General features: G+C 37.9%; 1 protein-coding gene across 1 annotated transcript in view; it reads left to right on the plus strand.

Annotated features, from left to right (window-relative positions):
• Positions 1-3238: 3238 nt before the first annotated feature.
• Positions 3239-16863, plus strand: part of ARL13B (ADP ribosylation factor like GTPase 13B) — a 66768-nt gene continuing 53143 nt past the window's right edge. Inside the window, exon 1 of the mRNA XM_045902698.3 lies at positions 3239-3589. Coding sequence (XP_045758654.1) covers positions 3531-3589 — 59 coding nt within the window. The 5' untranslated portion in view covers positions 3239-3530. The remainder of the gene's footprint in view (positions 3590-16863) is intronic.

Consider the following 16863-nt stretch of genomic DNA (forward strand, 5'->3'; position numbering starts at 1 on the left):
GTGACTCTAGTTAATTATACTATATCATACACTGAAATTTGCTAAGAGAGTAGATCTTAAGTGTGTTCTCAAAAGAAAAAAAAAGAAAGATAACAATGTGAGGTGATGGATGTGTTAATTAACTTGATTGTGGGAATCATTTTTACCATGTATGCATATATTAAGTCATCATATTGTACTTTTAAAATATATTATAATTTTGTCAATTATCCTTCAATAAAGCTGGAAAAAGAAATCAAGTAACATTTAAGATGCTAAATAATCCCTGGGGGATTAAATAAGAGTCTTAGCTAGAATGACAGCAAGGTTGTTTTCATCATTCAGAATAAACTAGATTACACTATGGTGAAATAGTCATGGAATTACAATGGTTTAAGGTAAGTGTTTATTGCTTACTCGTGGGAAGTTCACTGCAGGACTTTCTGGGCAGACATCTTCATTGCGTTGGCTCAGCATTTCATACTGTTTTGATTTAACAGTATTTCAAAGTTAATATAGTCTTCCACAATTTCCATTTCACTCACATTTCACTGGACAAAGCAAGTCCCATGACTTTCCTTTTTGGAAAAGGAAAACTGAAAATAGTGTACAGTGCTTATGTCTACCAAATCACTTAATGTATTGAAAAACTAATAGTCAACTTAGTTTACTAACTGACCGACTGTATTTTGGCACCAGAAATGTTTGGTAATGTATCATTCTCAGGGAAGACATGAAGTAGAGGTGGGGTTAAATATATTTTGGGGGAACAAGAGGGGTGTTGAGTATAGTTCCAGAAATGCTGAAGGAACATCTGCATAGTAAGTCTCTTCAGGCATAGGAGTAGTAATTGGACTCCAAGAGAACATGTTTTTAAAAAGGAATACAGAGGGATAAGGTCAGATCTTGGAGAGCACGTATGGGAAGCCGAAGGAGGAATGACTAGTGAGATCCAGAATAGTACATAATTGTGAAAAGCCAAGGGAGGAAAGAGTTTTAGAAGAATTAACTGTATTAAATGTATTAAGGGATGAAAAAGAAAATGAGAATTGATTTAGTAATTAGGAAGATATAAGTTACATTAAAAAATGTGTTTTGAGTAGTTCAATGGGGCAGAACCTCAGTCACAGTAAATTGATAAAAAGAATGAACAGAAAAAAAAATAGTGCTTTGGGGTTTTAGTGGTAAGCCACCAGTTTAAAAAGTTGGGTTATGAAAGTAAAGAGTCAGAGAACAGTACTAATCTGGCTCATAGCTAAGGAGGAATTGTGGATCTTTCCTGCCTTGCCTTCTTACCCCCTCTCTACCCTGGAAATTGCAGTCAAAGATCTAGGGAAAAAATGGGGAACAATATGTTTCAGATGTTGGATCAAGAAGAAATAATCAGAGGAACAGGATTTCAGAAAAGTTGAAACATGATGTTTGTCAACATCACAGGAAAGTGGTTAACCTTGGAAAAGATGAGGTAGATGTCTTCAGATATTAGACAATGAGAAGAAACAGATAACAGTGAGAAAAGGAAATTTATGAAGGTATAATCTAACTTTCTTCATTAGCACTGTAGAATAGAAGTATTATTGTGTCTGGACAGGACAGTCTGGGCAGAAAAAGCATCCAGCACTGATGAAGGGATGATTCAGTTAGGAAAAACAGTACAGGTCATGTAGCCTTAAGAGTGGAAAGAAATTTGAACTTATCAAGTCAGGACAATGAAAATAGTGAACAAGATCCTTAGCAATTAGGAGAAAGAGGTAGGAGGAAATGTGCCATAAATGTTTTTTAGAAAGGTGACAGCAACTTCAAAATCTACTATCTATTATTTGTTAGAAACTGCACTTAGGCTTTATTTCTTTCATTTCATCATCTTAGTGACCCTGCAAAGTAGGTATTTTCATTCCCATTTTGCAGATGGGATAATTGGGTTCAGAGATGGTGAGCTGTAAGGGATGTGTATGAGTTGAATCAGGGTCACATGAATGAGTAAAGAACAGAAAAATTTTAAAACTAAATGTGTTGTGGGACGGTGGGTGACTCAGTCAGTTAGCGTCTAGCTCGATTTCAGCTCAGGTCATGATCTCAGGGTCCTGGGATGAACCCTGCATAGGGCTCCATGCTCAGCTTGGAGTCTGCTTGAGATTTTCTCTCCCTCTGCTCCGCCTTCCGCTCATACGCATGTGTGCTCTCTAAATAAATAAAATATTAAAAACAAAAACAAAAACAACAACAAAAACCTAAATCTGTTGTAGCAAACCATTATTTTCCCCTGGACACACTGGGCATCCCAGGGCCCTCTCTCCTTTTACCAAGATTTGAAAAAACATATTTAAGTAGAAATGGAATGGACACACAGGTCCCTACATATCGTGCGGGCATTTTTTTCCCCTACAGGAATGTACTTGCCATTTCTTTTCTCTCTCTCTCTCTCTATATACAAAGAAATGCAGATATTATATATCCTTGTAGATAAACTAAAACATATTAAAAAAAACAGCCAGCGGATCACCATCTCCATCTTGCAGAAACCAAATAGCTAACAATCTAATATTATCTAAAAATCTTCAAAAGAACATATATCAAAATGATAATACTTGTTATTTTGGGGTGGTGAATATGAGATTTTATTTTGTTCATCTTATTCCTTTTTCAGTGTTTTTCACGTTTTCTACAATGAATATATTATTTCTTTTAGCTCCTGCTAAAAGATACTCATTTATTTTGCATTCATAACCCCCACACACAACAAATATCATACAATTCCATTTTACATTTTATGTAACAAACAGCAATAAACATACGGATTAAAACGTCTGTCATCTGAACTATTAGATAGCTAGCAAATGAGTTTCCCCCTCGTCCTTAATTTATAATAACTGCCCCAGGGTATTGTTTCTGTAGTTGTGCAGCCAGAGTCTGCCGGAGTCCCAGAGGATCCCCAACCCTGCTTCATAAAACAAAACAAAACACGCACAAGATCTGAGATCTCTGGATCTCAGCTGCGGTTAGGGACAGACGAGGAACAACACATTTTTTTATGGGTATTCGGAGAAGCCTTGCCCAAGCTCTGTCAGAGATTTTCCAACGCCTCTCTGGACGCTCCGGTTGCCTAGTTACGAGAACCACCTCCCCGCCCCCGCCTCCACAGGGCAACGGGAGCCCGGCCCCTTCAGCCACTCAGAGGCCCCACCACGGGCGGTCGCACGACTGGAGTAGTACATGGGCGGTGCTTGGGGCGGGCCTTCCGCGCCTGCGAGGGACGTCAGCGCGTCGACGCGGGGGTTTTCTGGGGCCCGGCTCCGCTAACCCTGCTCGGGTCTGTGTATCGGCGCTTTCGGCCCTGCTGTGCTGGGCGGGGAGGCCGTTGTTGGCTCGCGGGCCCCCGGCGCGCTTGTCAGGGCCTGGTGCTGGGACTGATCGCCTTGACCTCCCTCCCGACTTCTGCGCCTCAGAGGTCCCTGGGAGCGGCTGCGGCCCTCCGGGACTCGGCCCGGGGCAACCAGGGGCCCATCCCCGCCCGGGGCTCGGATGGGAGGCGGCGGGAGGTGCGGTCTGGCATGTTCGGTCTGATGGCCAATTGCTGCAGCTGGTTCAAGCGGTGGCGGGAGCCCATCAGGTAGGCTGGAGCCGGCTGCGGGTGCGGTCGTGGAGTGTAGGGACAGCTGCGCCCCGAGGGGCCGGTGGGGGGGGGCACGCCTCTCCTCTGGGAAGAGTCTCTCTCAGGCCTCGGGGGATGCTTTTGCTCCCAATTTGACTTGTCCCCAGAGGAAGAGGTAGGAGGATGCAGCCTTTTTGTCTAGTTGCATTTAAGTTCTCATCAGTGGTGCTTACTGTTATCATTTAAATGGGCTCGAATTTCTTAAAAAGTTGTGGATTTTGTGTATGGAATTGGAAACTATCCGTTGTGTATATTTCCTGTGACGTTTTTGTAATGGGAGTTGTTTTTTTTTTTTTTTTAATAGAGAAGCATGGGATACAGTTTTCATAACATCCACACATTCCTTTCCAACACACACACGCACACACTCACTCATTCACTCACTGTTTTGAGGACTTGGGTTTGAAATCTGGCTCCACTGCTTAATAAATTATATGACTTAACCACTTTGGCCCCACCTTTGTCATATATTAAATGGGGGTGATAATATCTATGCCTCAAGAGTGTTGTATTAAATGAGACTAGCTGATGGAAAGTGTTTTCTTAACTGTAGTGTAGCTTCAGTTTTCATGTGGAATCTAGTTAAGCCTTTAATTGAAAGAGTCCGCTTCTTAACCTTTCATTTTGAAATGATGGATGTATTAAGATTTAGCACCTGGGCGCCTGGGTGGCTCAGGTGGTTAAGCGTCTGCTTTCGGCTCAGGTCATGATCCCGGGGTCCTGGGATCGAGTCCCGCATCGGGCTCCCTGCTCAGTGCAGAGCCTGCTTCTCCTTCTCCCTCTGCCATTCCCTCTGCTTGTGCTCTTCTATCTCTCTGTCAAATAAATAAATAAAATCTTTAAAAAAAAAAAAAAGATTTAGCACCTCCTACTTGATATTCACGCATTTGTTGAGAAAATACCATGTGCCAGGCACTATGCTAGGCAAGAGTCAGTAAAAATGATGCTTTTTAGGCTTACCCTATAAAGAAACCTTAAGTTTGTTATTCCTTATAAATAATGTTGACTTTTTAATAGTTCTACTTTGGAATTAGGCCAAGGGTAAATTATAACAAAGTTTTGTTTTCCTTGTGATTTGATAAAGGTGTTGTTGGGCAGAGGAATACCACAGAGATGACATGTCTTTCTCAGTATGGAGGGTTGCGTGATGTTGATAATCTTATTACTTGTAGTGTTAACTTTGATCACTTGGTTATGGTTGTGTCTGCCAGATTTCTCAATATAGTGTTTTTGAGTCAAACAGATTCATGTCTGAATCCTAGGAATTTTGGCACTTTTCCCCCTGTCAAGTGTGGATAATTTTTGTCTTGCAGCATTTTGAGAAGAAAATTTATGCAAGTACTTGATGCTTTGCAGGTAGCACTCAGTAAATGATACTTCTAAGATTAGGAGACCAGTGCCTATTAGTCAGTTACCCACCTCAATTCATTTTATACTTATCAGTATAGATACCTTTCCCTTCTTCCCTTTCTGTGTTTGTGGAAGAAGGGTTCATTTTTCCTTTTCAAGACTAATTATGGTGGCTGTGCTCTTTATTCCATTTTTTCTTCATTTCTTGGTTAGCTTCAGTTGGTCAGCATTTTGCCAGAGGTCACAGAGAGAACCTCTGGGATACAAGAATAAAGCTAAACTTTTATCCCCAAATTTATTGTTCAGTTTTATCAAAAATACAAAATCTTTCTCTTTTGTCTTCACAGGTTCGCTTCTGTTCTTTCTTTAGAATGTAAACATGCTCAAACCTCTCTTACCTAAAAAACAACCCAAACTAAATGTTTCCTATTGCTGCTTAACAAATTGCTATTAACATAGTGACCTAAAACAACACAAATTTATTATCCTACAGTTCTGAGGCCAGAAGTCTAAAATGGGTCAGGAGAGCCTTAGAGCTTTCTGGAGGCTCTGAGAGAGAATCTGTTTTTCTTTGCCTTTTCCAGCAAAAAAAAAAAAAAAAGAGGTTGCCTGCAGTCATTGGCTTGTAGCCCCCTTCTTTCATCCTCAAAGCCAATTGTATAACATCCTTCTTCTCTGACCTTTTATCAGGACTTTAAAAAGTCCCTTTTATAATGACTCTTGTGTTTACATCTGGTCTACCTGGGTACTCCTAAGATAAGCTCCCCATCCAAGATCCTTAACTTAATCATGTCTGCAAGATTCCTTTTGCCATGTAAGGTAACATATTCACAGGTTCCAGTGATTAGGTTGTAGACATATTTGGGAAGTCATTAATCTGTGTCTACCATAATAAACAACCCTCTGTCCCTGCAGCCACTACCTTTCCCTCTCAGCCTTCACTCCAGACTAACAGTTGGCAATGGATTACTGATACTTTCTCAACTTCATCTCCTCTCATGCATTCCTTAATTTCCTGCATTTGAAGACTTCTGCCCAGACCCTTTAATTCAGTTTGACACTTAAGACCACTCTCTTCTTAAAATTCTCTGGTTTATTTTTCCTGAATTTAAAAATTTTTACCTTTCTGCCTTTGGCCATTTCTTTCTCTGTTTGCCAGTTAGCCTTTCGTCATCTCACTCTCAAGTCTTCCCCAGTGTTCTGTCTTCAACTCTGTTTTCTTCTGTATATTCTCCCTTCGTGGGCAATTTCACCACATACAGTGACTTCAGTGGCCACTTAAACATTGGCTTTCAAGTCCGTGTATTTCCAGTACAAAGACTCATCTACCACTTGAAGATTTACATATCCCATTCCACAAGAATCCTCAATCCCAGCACATCCAAAATTGAATTTAGATCCTCTCTCATTTCCATGCTGAATTGCTTCTGCCTTCCTTTTACCCAAGTCAAGCCGGGAGCAATCCTAGATACCTCTTTGTGCTTTGATCTCTCAAATCATAAAGTCTTTTGGTTTCTATGGGCTTAATACCACTTACAAGTCTTATACTCTTTTAGCCTTTCCATACCCATTGCTCTGTTTTAAAGATTTTATTTATTTATTTGACAGAGACAAAGCGAGAGAGGGAACACCAGCAGGGGGAGTGGAAGAGGGAGAGGCAGGCTTCCGGCCAAGCAGGGAGCCCAATGCAGGGCTCCATCCCAGGACCCTGGGATCATGACCTGAGCGGAAGGCAGATGCTTAACGACTGAGCCACCGAGGCACCGCCCCACTGCGCGGTTTTAGATTAAATTTCCATTATTTCTCTCCCACATTTCTTTGACAGACTTTCCACTGTTCCCCTCTGATTAATTCTCTACACTGTTGTCAGTGGTCTTTTTTCCTTTTTCCTTCTGTCCAAATTCTTTATGCCAAATTTGCCGAATTTAAGTTCTCTAGTCCCTCCATTCCTCACCAAATGCTCTTCTTTTTCTGGTTGGCTGTTCCTAATCATTCCTCACTTGTCAGTTGGGAGATTCTCTTTCAGAAAACTTTCTTTGAATTCCATCTAGGTTTTTTACCTTTTCATTGTAATTGCTTAGCACCGTGTATTTGTCTCTACTTATCCATGTATTGTAATGAAATGTTTATTCAACTCTTCTCACCTGTCCTCCAGGATGGCTTGTGGACAAGAGCTGTTGTTATTTAAAAATATTTAAAAGTAATGCTTGTTTATTGTTATTTAAAGGTGATGAATGTTTATGTAGAACATTGAAAGCACAGTTAAGCAAAAAGTGGCATATAAAGTTGCATATAAAGATTTACATTTTGTTGTAGAATCTCTTATATAACTGTAAATTCTCTTTTTATTTGCTGTTTTTACTCATTACCAAATGATCTCCATGGTGAGTCCAATTAACCATCTGACACTACACAAAATTATTAAAATATTATTGACTATATTCCCTATGCTGTATATAACATCCCTGTGACTCATTTATTTTATAACTGGAAGTTTGTAACTCTTAATCCCCTTCACTTATTTCATCTCTCCCTGCTATAGTAACCAACAGTTTGTTTCCTATCTCTGTAAGTTTGTTTGGTTTGTGTGTTTGTTTTTTAGATTCCATAAATAAATGAAAACATATGATACTTGTCTTTCCCTGACTTATTTCACTTAGCATAATACCTCTGGGCCCATCCATGTTGTTGTAAATGGCAGGATTTCCTTCTTTTTTTATGGCCGAGTAATATTCCATCGTATATCTATACACCACATCTTTATTCATCTACCGATGGACATTTAGGTTACTTCCATATCTTGGCTATTGTAAATAATGCTGCAGTAAACATAGGGGTGCATGTATCTCTTCAAATTGGTGTCTTTGTTTTCTTCCTATAGATACCCAGAAGTGAATTGCTGGATAGTATGGTAGTTCTATTTTTTTTTTTTTTTTTTAAGATTTTATTTATTTATTTGACAGAGAGAGACACAGCGAGAGAGGGAACACAAGCAGGGAGAGTGGGAGAGGGAGAAGCAGGCTTCCCACTGAGCTCCAGGGAGCCCAATGCAGGGCTCGATCCCAGGACCCCGGGATCATGACCTGAGCTGAAGGCAGACGCTTAACCAACTGAGCCACCCAGGCGCCCCTGGTAGTTCTATTTTTAAGTTTTTGAGGAACCTCCATACTCCATATGTTTTCCATAGTGGAAAATTTATGTTCCCACCAACAGTGTACAGGATTTCCCTTTTCTCCACATCTGCACCAACACTTGTTATTTTTTGTCTTTTTGATAATAGCCAATCTGACCAGTGTGAGGTGATACCTTATTTTAGTTTTGATTTGCATTTCCCTCATGATTAGTGACATTGAGCATCCTTTCATGTGCCTGTTGGCCATCTCTATGTTTTCTTTGGAAGAACATTTGTTTGGGTCCTCTGCCTGTTTTTTAATCAGGTTATTTTTTTGAGTTGTGTCAAATTATGTATTATCCTAAGTTTTATACATATTAATCCTTTATTGGATGTATGATTTGCAAATATCTTCTCTCATTCAGGAGGTTGCTTTTTTGTTTTGTTGATGGTTTCTATCTGTGTGAATTTTAAACAATAAAGAGATAATAGAATGCTATTTTGCAGCTTTTTATTTTTGCTTTAATCACAATTATTATCTTTTTGCATCTTTACATGTTTTTCATGAACCATCTTTTTAGGTAGAGTAGTGTGGTGTATAGATTCACCAAAGTATGTTTAATTATTCCTGTTACTAAATATTTAGAAAATTAAAAATTTTTCACTATTATGAACAAGGCTTGTGTGGGCACCCTTCTATAAATAGTTTGGAAATGGAATTCAAATGATGATGAGATCAAATGAAAAAGTTTAAGGTATTTGCTATATATTGCCAAATTGCTCTTCAGAAAGGCTTTAAAAAAAACTAAACATATCAACAATCGTTGCTCCTACCAGAAGTGTATAAGAGTGCCTTTTCCCCCCTTCCCCAAGTCACCACTTGTTTTTTTCAGGTTATAGGGAGAAATGCTGTCTGCATTTAGTTTCTATTTTTTTGATTCCTATTAAAATTGTTTTTTCCTTGGACTTTTGTATTTCTTCTTTTGGGAATTTCCCAATGATTTCCCTTGCTGTTTTCCTATTGGGGCAGGTGCATTTTCTTATTGAATTTTCTAAGAGATTTTAAATATATATAGTAGTAACCATTTCTCTATAGTATATATTGCAGATATTTTTCTTCCATTTGTTATATTTGTAAATTTTTTATGGTGTTTGAAGCATAAACATTTAACAATTTTTTATTCAAATACACCATTTAGTGTAATAATTAGATTATATTCCATTATATGTATCCAAGATTATATTCACCTATACTTTTTTCCTAGTACTTTCATATTTTAATTTTTAACATTTAAAACTATTGAAATTTATTTTGTGTATAGGGAACAGCGTTTGTCCTGGACACAGAATACAAGCCATTGTGCTCAGTATATTCGGGACCTTGTAAGTGGGTCCTCACCCTTACATATTATCATCTACATACTCTAAACTCCTATGATTTATGCCAGGTAGTGTCTAGGTGATGGAATAGTGCATATAAAATGTGATAGAACACGCAAGAGTTGAAAGATGATTTCTAAGATTTTTAGCAAGAATAAAAGACAGGATTTTGGAAGGGGTATAATTTTACTGGGGTCTTGAAGAAATTTTGTGCTTCCTAAGCTTTCCAAGGGCATGAATTCAGAAATGGCTTACCTAAGAGAAGCAGAAAATTAATATCAAGTTAAATGAGAAAAAAATTAGCAAGAAGAATAATGTAATATTACAATTAAAAATAAAAATATTTACTATTATTTAAACAAAAAGAAAAATATAGTAAGTACTCATGTGCCTTCTACCCAGATTTTACAAGTATTAAACTTTGGTTATCACATTTCAGTTTTTTCTAAAGAAATAGATAACAAATCTTTGAAACTCCTTGCTCCCATCTGTGTTTTTTGATGTCAGAATTCAGCTTATCAAAACTTTACTTCAAATTTATTAGTAAGTTGTTGTTCACTGTGGCCAACTGTAAAAGAGACTCAGATGTTACTTAAGCATTGTGAATTAATGCTTTTTGTACATCTCTGTGGTGTCTGGTAAAAGCGTACCGTGATAGGTTATATCATCTTTGCTATGAATTTTTTCAATGGGGAAATATTTAGCACCTTAATAGCCATCATTTTGGTTTAAATAAATATAATTGTAAATCCTAGACTGTTTATAGAAATTGCTGAGTTTTTAATTTGTTAATTAAGCTGTACACACAGATTAGCAAGGATTATCTGATGTGCTGTATGCAGAACTGGAATGGTTTACATTTCTTTTTAAACCCCTGGGGCTTCTTGTTTATTCTTAGTAAGTTTAGAATTTTAGGATAAAAAGGGACCTAGAGGCATTCTGATTCTACCCCTTTATATTTTAGAAATAAACAAATTGACACTAAAAATTTGACTTCAGAGCTAGCATATGACCCCAAGTTTGGTCCTCTTTCTATTTATTAATGGTCCATAAATTTAGATAGTGATTTTGATGTAATATTATCCTGGGCTCCACAATCTGAATTAAAATGTCAGAAAGTAGTGCACTTGTACAATAAAATCACACCATAATTTTTTTTTGGTAAATTTTTTATTGGTAAATTTTTTATAATATCGATTTTTTTTTTTTCTGGTAGGTTTTTTCTTTCTCTCACACATTTATCATAAAATCGTGTTCCCAAGTCTTTTTTTCCTACATGTGTTTATGTTACTTATTAAATTTAGAACTTGCTTTATGTAGTTCTAAATATTTTCAGTAATACTAATTTGATGTGTTAAGTTTTTTTAGTGTTTTGGTGAAATTGTGTTTTTTTTTTTTTTAAGATTTTATTTTATTTGAGACAGAGAGAGAACATGAGTGCAGGGAGAGGGGCAGAGAGAGAGAAAGAGTGAGAAGCAGACTCCGCACTGATCAGAGAGCCCGATGCAGGCCTCGATCCCAGGACTCTTGGGTCATGAACTGAGCCAAAGGCAGCTGCTTAACCGACTGAGCCACCCAAGCACCCCCGAAATAGTTTATTTTTGACTTGCAAAATATTTTTGAAGTTAGAAATAGTTTTTATGTAATTATCTCATTTGAAGTATTGTCTCCTTAGTTGACAGGTCAGGAAGTTTAGAATTGTAGATGTTCAAATGACTGCAATAATGTCACTCAAAAAAGATTGACAAATCAAGTATTTTCTGAGTCTAAGTTCAAAACTCCAGTATTATGTTGCTTATATTTCTGATATATCAAATTGTATATCTGTTTTATAAAAAGAGACTCTGAGATCAAATATATAAAACAAGCTTTTGACTCTCTTAATCCCTACTTTAAATTTTTTTTACTCAGATTTATTTCACTTTTAAAAATATTTCTCACTGTTAATTATTACCTTGAAGACTTGAGCACATAAACTTTTTCAGAAAACTCAGCCAGTTTGATGTAAGAAGATAGATAATTTTTTTTAAAGATTTTATTTGTCAGAGAGAGCACAAGCAGGGGGAGTGGCAGGCAGAGGAAGAGGGAGAAGCAGGCTCCCCGCTGAGCAGGGAGCCCGATGAGAGACTCCATCCCAGGACCCTGGAATCATGACCTGAACTGAAGGCAGATGCTTAATGGACCGAGCCACCCAGGCATCCCAGAAGATAGATACTTTTAATTACATTCCCTAAGATTGAACTGTTACTTTTATGTGAAGATTTATATAAATTAAATCCATTGTAGTACTTTATCAACTGAAAATTATATATTTTAATTTTACTTAATATTTACTCAGCAAATGGGGGAGTCGGAAAATATATTATGCTGTTTCATTCAGTAAAGATGCTTAATGTGTGCCCAGCGTGTTTGATGCTGGGGTTACAGAGTTGATTGACAAGTTCTAGTAGAGGACACTGTATGAGAAGTTGCATGAGAAAGTTAATGTCTGTTTGCTGTGGTAGCATGGATGGTCAGGAAGGACAGAAAGGATGAGGGGAGTACCTGGACTAGTAGGCCTGCTGGAGGAGAGTGGCAGAAGAAGAGGCTACAGAGTTTGGACTTGATTTTGTTTAAGGATTTTAAGCAGAAAAATGCCATAGTTAGATTTTCATCAATATCATGGTTAGGTTTTATTAACAGCATGCTATTCATGACCTTAGTTAGTGTACCTGTTATTAGGTAATCTACTTTCTATTAGGTCCACGAACTAAGTTATGATTATGATACTGTGTAAAATACCACAATACCTTCAAGGTACTGTGATGCAAATGAGCCATACTGGGGTGCCTGGGTGGCTCAGTCGGTTAAGGGTCTGCCTTCAGGTCAGGTCATGATCCCAGAGTCCTGGGATCAAGTCCCACATCAGGCTCCTTGCTCAGCAGGGAGCCTGCTTCTCCCTCTGCTGCTCCCTCTTCTTGTGCTCTCTCTCTCTCTCTCTGACACAAATAAACAAATAAAATCTTAAAAAAAAAAGAAAAAGAAAATGAGCCATACTACTTGGCTATCAGATGTGTATCTGTGTGCATATATATAAATGTGAGTAAATTGTAGGCTAAACAAAATGGTTCAAGTTACCCTTTAAAATAATAATGATTATTACTATTTTTACAAGCCATTGTATTTAAACTTGCCATGGAAACTGCTGTTGACTTTTTATGAGCACGTAGGGATGGGTAACTTGTACCCACTCTACTTGCAGGGACAGTATGAATATAAATGGTAGGGTAAAGTAGCTTTGAACTATTAAGACATACTGTATAAATTCAAGGCATTGGTTATTGCAGGGTTTGGGAAAAGATGAGAGCATTTACTGCTGAGTTACTTAATTTGGGACAATTACGAAAAAGATACTTTTATTTTACGAAACTTTGCAGTATTTGATATTGTTCATCTCATAACCCTTCTGGAAACTATTCCCAATGCTGCCATTTCTTTAGTCTCCTCATTTCTTTCTGACTACAGTTTTAAGGGTTTCTTCAAAGGTTCTCAGGGTTCCATGTCCCCCTCGCCCCTGGCTCTTCTCCCTCCTGCGCCCTCCCTGGGATCTTTCATCTGTTCTCATAGTTTTAATTACCAGGTGTGCGTCTCATAAACCTAGCACAGATCTCTCCTTCAGCTTCAGACTTCAGTGTGAGATGAGTGAGCACTGTCAACATGTGTAAAACTGCACCCATTCATTCTCTAATCTGGTCCCTGTCTGTTTCTGGAGTCTCATCTCATGGACTCCCTGTTTTGAGTCTTATGCTGTAATAAGAATAGCTATTGGTTGAGCACTTATTTTGTGCCACAGGCATTGAGCACTTTACTTGCAGTGTCATATTTCATTTAACCACATTCCTATGGGATGGATGTTATTATTAACTCATTTTACTGATAAAATTCTGAGAAGTTAAATAACATGGCCCAGGTCATATAACTTGGAAGTGGCAAATCTGGGACTTGAATACAGGTCTAATACCAAGGTTGTGGCAACCTATCAGATTTGATACTAGTACAAACAATACTGTACATCTTAAAATACCACGAAGTCCTTTCCATCTCAGCCTTTGTAGTTTGATATATAATTAATGACTCAGGGATAACTGTGATAAGAGTGAAGTGATCACTTTCAACTTCTGGGAATGTCACATTGTTAACTATTTGTTGATACTAGTTCCTAAGGTAGCAGTATATCGAGTTTCCTTTAGACTCAGTGTGTAGTCGTATTGTGTCATGATTATGTGTGAGTCTAACAAGTGTGTTCTCCTTTTGTTTAAGGCTGCTCTAAGGTGTACTCTTAACCCCTGGCTTTAGCAACTCTACATCCTGCCAGTTCTCCTCCCCTCCTTGGTATGGTATCTTCTCAGGCAGTATTCTCAGTTGGAATCTCTTCATTCTCCTACCTTCTATTTTCATCTTCCCCTTGTTTGGCAAACTTTTCCACTTTAACTGCTTAGCCGAAGCATTGCCTTGTCTAAGAAGCTTCCGTGACCTTCTGTATCTTTAGGCTAGATAAAGTCCTCTTGCTCTGTATTACTTTAATATCTTTTATATATAGATGAGCATATTTAACTGTCATAGTGTCACAATGTACTAATATTAGTTCTTATATTTATTATTATTGTCTCCTGCCACTATCATGTAAGTTTAGTAAGGGAAGAATTTCTGTATCTGTTGTTTTTTGTTGTACTAATATTTGTTTATGTTTTAGTCACTCTCATTAGAAGATGAGTACTCTGAGATAGAAAACCGTGTCTCAGGCATGTTTGTGTCCATAATGCCTACTGTCTGACCAAATGACTTGTTTTTTTTACTAGTATCAACTTTTCTAGACACTATAAACCTAAGCACACTGTATATATATTTTTTTAATAGAAGGGCTAATGTATTTGATCAGTAATCATAAGGTTAAAAGACAGAGTGTCTTCCCTCCTTCTTTTGTCATAGGCACAGCCAGCTGTTCCCAATCAGTGATGATTTACCATATTTTAAACAGCTGTAATGACATGTACATTTTTAACATGTGTTAGATTGTACATCTTCATTTTTTAAAGGGTTGCATAGAATTTTGAGTGTTAGGTGAATGTTAACCTTTTAAACCCATTCTGGGGACCCCTGGGTGGCTCAGTCATTAAGCATCTGCCTTCGGCTCAGGTCAAGATCCCAGGGTCCTGGGATCGAGCCCCGCATCAGGCTCCCTGCTCTGAGGGAAGCCTGCTTCTCCCTCTCCCACTCCCCCTGCTTGTGTTCCCTCTCTGGCTGTCTCTCTGTCAAATAAATAAAATCTTTAGAAAAAAAATAAAATAAACCCATTCTGTTCTGAAAGTATAAATTTAATGTTTTGTTATCAGACATTGCAGTAATTCATGTTGTGATTTTCATTTGTACTGCTAATGTTATGTTTATTCATTAAAACTTTAATTACCTCAAGTATTTAATTAAAGTCATGTTTTCAAGTATATGGCATAATGATCTAAAAAATTAACTGCTTTCAAGAGTAGTCAAAGTAAAAAAGAAATCCAGAGAGACTTATTTTGTGCCAGTCTCAGCATAATTACAATTTTCCAATGTGTTATTTTCATGTTTGAAGGACTTTTTTGTTTGAACCTAATAGTCTATTAAAAAAGGAAAGCTTTGGGGGCACCTGGGTGGCTCAGTCGGTTGAGCGGCTGCCTTCGGCTCGGGTCGTGGTCCCAGAGTCCTGGGATCGAGCCCCGCATCGGGCTCCCTGCTCGGTGGAGAGCCTGCTTCTCCCTCTCCCTCTGCCTGCCTCTCTGCCTACTTGTGCTTTCTCTCTCTCTCTGTCAAATAAATAAATAAAATCTTTAAAAAAAATAAAATAAAAAAAAATAAAAATAAAAAAGGAAAGCTTTTAAGGTAAAAAGCTAATACCCTTGGTAGCAAGCTTCAAGAGCAATGTTTCAAAATGTTTAAGAGCAATTATTTGGAAGATTTTTTTCAGCTGAAATCTTGGCAAGAATGGAGAGAAAACATAAGATGCAATCTGTGTAATAGAGAATGAGGGGCCATTTTCCTGAAAAAAGTATATTTGAGATTTTTCACTTTGGCTCCTAAGGCATGAGAAAACATCAGTTCCATGATGTGCCTAGGAACTGCTGACCTAGTTGCAGTTGGTCTTCCTTGACTTCTAGAGTAGGTATGGTTGCCTGCCATCTCTCCCTGCAGCTGCCTGTGGTTTTCCATGACAACAGTCACCACACATACTTACCTAAAACCTGTTTTCTTGCTCTAAGGTGTAGGAGGGCTAGGGATTGTGGAATGTTTGTTTGCTGCTGTATAAAAGGTGTTTAATAAATATTTATAGAATAAATGATGCAAATAAGCATAATGTGGGCATTTTGTTCCCTAATAGTAATTGTTTTGGTTCATCGTCATGTTTGAAGCATGGTAGATCTTGAAATACATTATACATTTTTCAAAGGGCAATTGAATTAGTTTTAATATTATTTTAATCTAATTGTATATCTAGTAACTGGAGTTACCTAAAATATTATATAAATGCTACATTATCCATTTCTTTTGGATAGACATTTACTATACTTTGCTTAAGAAATTATTTTGTATTTAAATCTTTTTTTTTAAAGATTTTATTTATTTGAGAGAGAGTGAGAGAGCACAGCAAGGGGAGCAGCAGAGGGAGAGGGAGAAGCAGGCTCCCTGGGGACCCCAATGCGGGGCTCAATCCCAGGACCCTGGGATCATGACCTGAGCCGAAGGCAGATGCTTAACTAACTGAGCCACCCAGGCGCCCCATAATTTGTATTTGTCTTATTTGATATTTGATAGTTATGAATTCTTCAAACAAAATAATAAAGTTATACTCCAGAATATTGCACTGCTTCCTCAAGAAGTAAACTCATATTTTTCACAGTTGATAATCAGGTATAGTTTCTACATGCATAGAGGTATCCAGAACTCACATACTACCTCAGCTCCTTAAATTCATAATCTGTCATGGTTCTCTTTGGCATTCCCACTGACCCCCCACTGGATGACTACGGATGGGTTATGGGGATGCTGCTAATTGTGGCTTACTTTATTCTTGCACTGATTCAAGCTTAGATATACTTCCATTTATTCCCCATGGTGGGTATAGACAGTTGAAACTTTTAGAAGACTATGGCTCCTGGATAACAAAAGAAATTAATAGGGAGAGTAAATTAACTTCATTCACAAAAGCCGAAGTCCTCACCTACAAGGTCCTCCGTGATCTGGCCTCTGATGTGTTTCTGACTCCCTGTTCTTCTTCCCTGCTCCATTCTCACTGGGTTTTACCACATTGGCTTGCATGCTGATATTAGAACATTCCTGCATGCCCCCACGTTAGTGCCTTTGCCCTAGATATTCT

This window comes from Mirounga angustirostris, unplaced genomic scaffold, assembly GCF_029215605.1.
Source record: "Mirounga angustirostris isolate CCGP_5_RB_7025 unplaced genomic scaffold, mMirAng1.0.hap1 SCAF_1, whole genome shotgun sequence".
Classification (NCBI taxonomy): Eukaryota; Metazoa; Chordata; class Mammalia; order Carnivora; family Phocidae; genus Mirounga; species Mirounga angustirostris.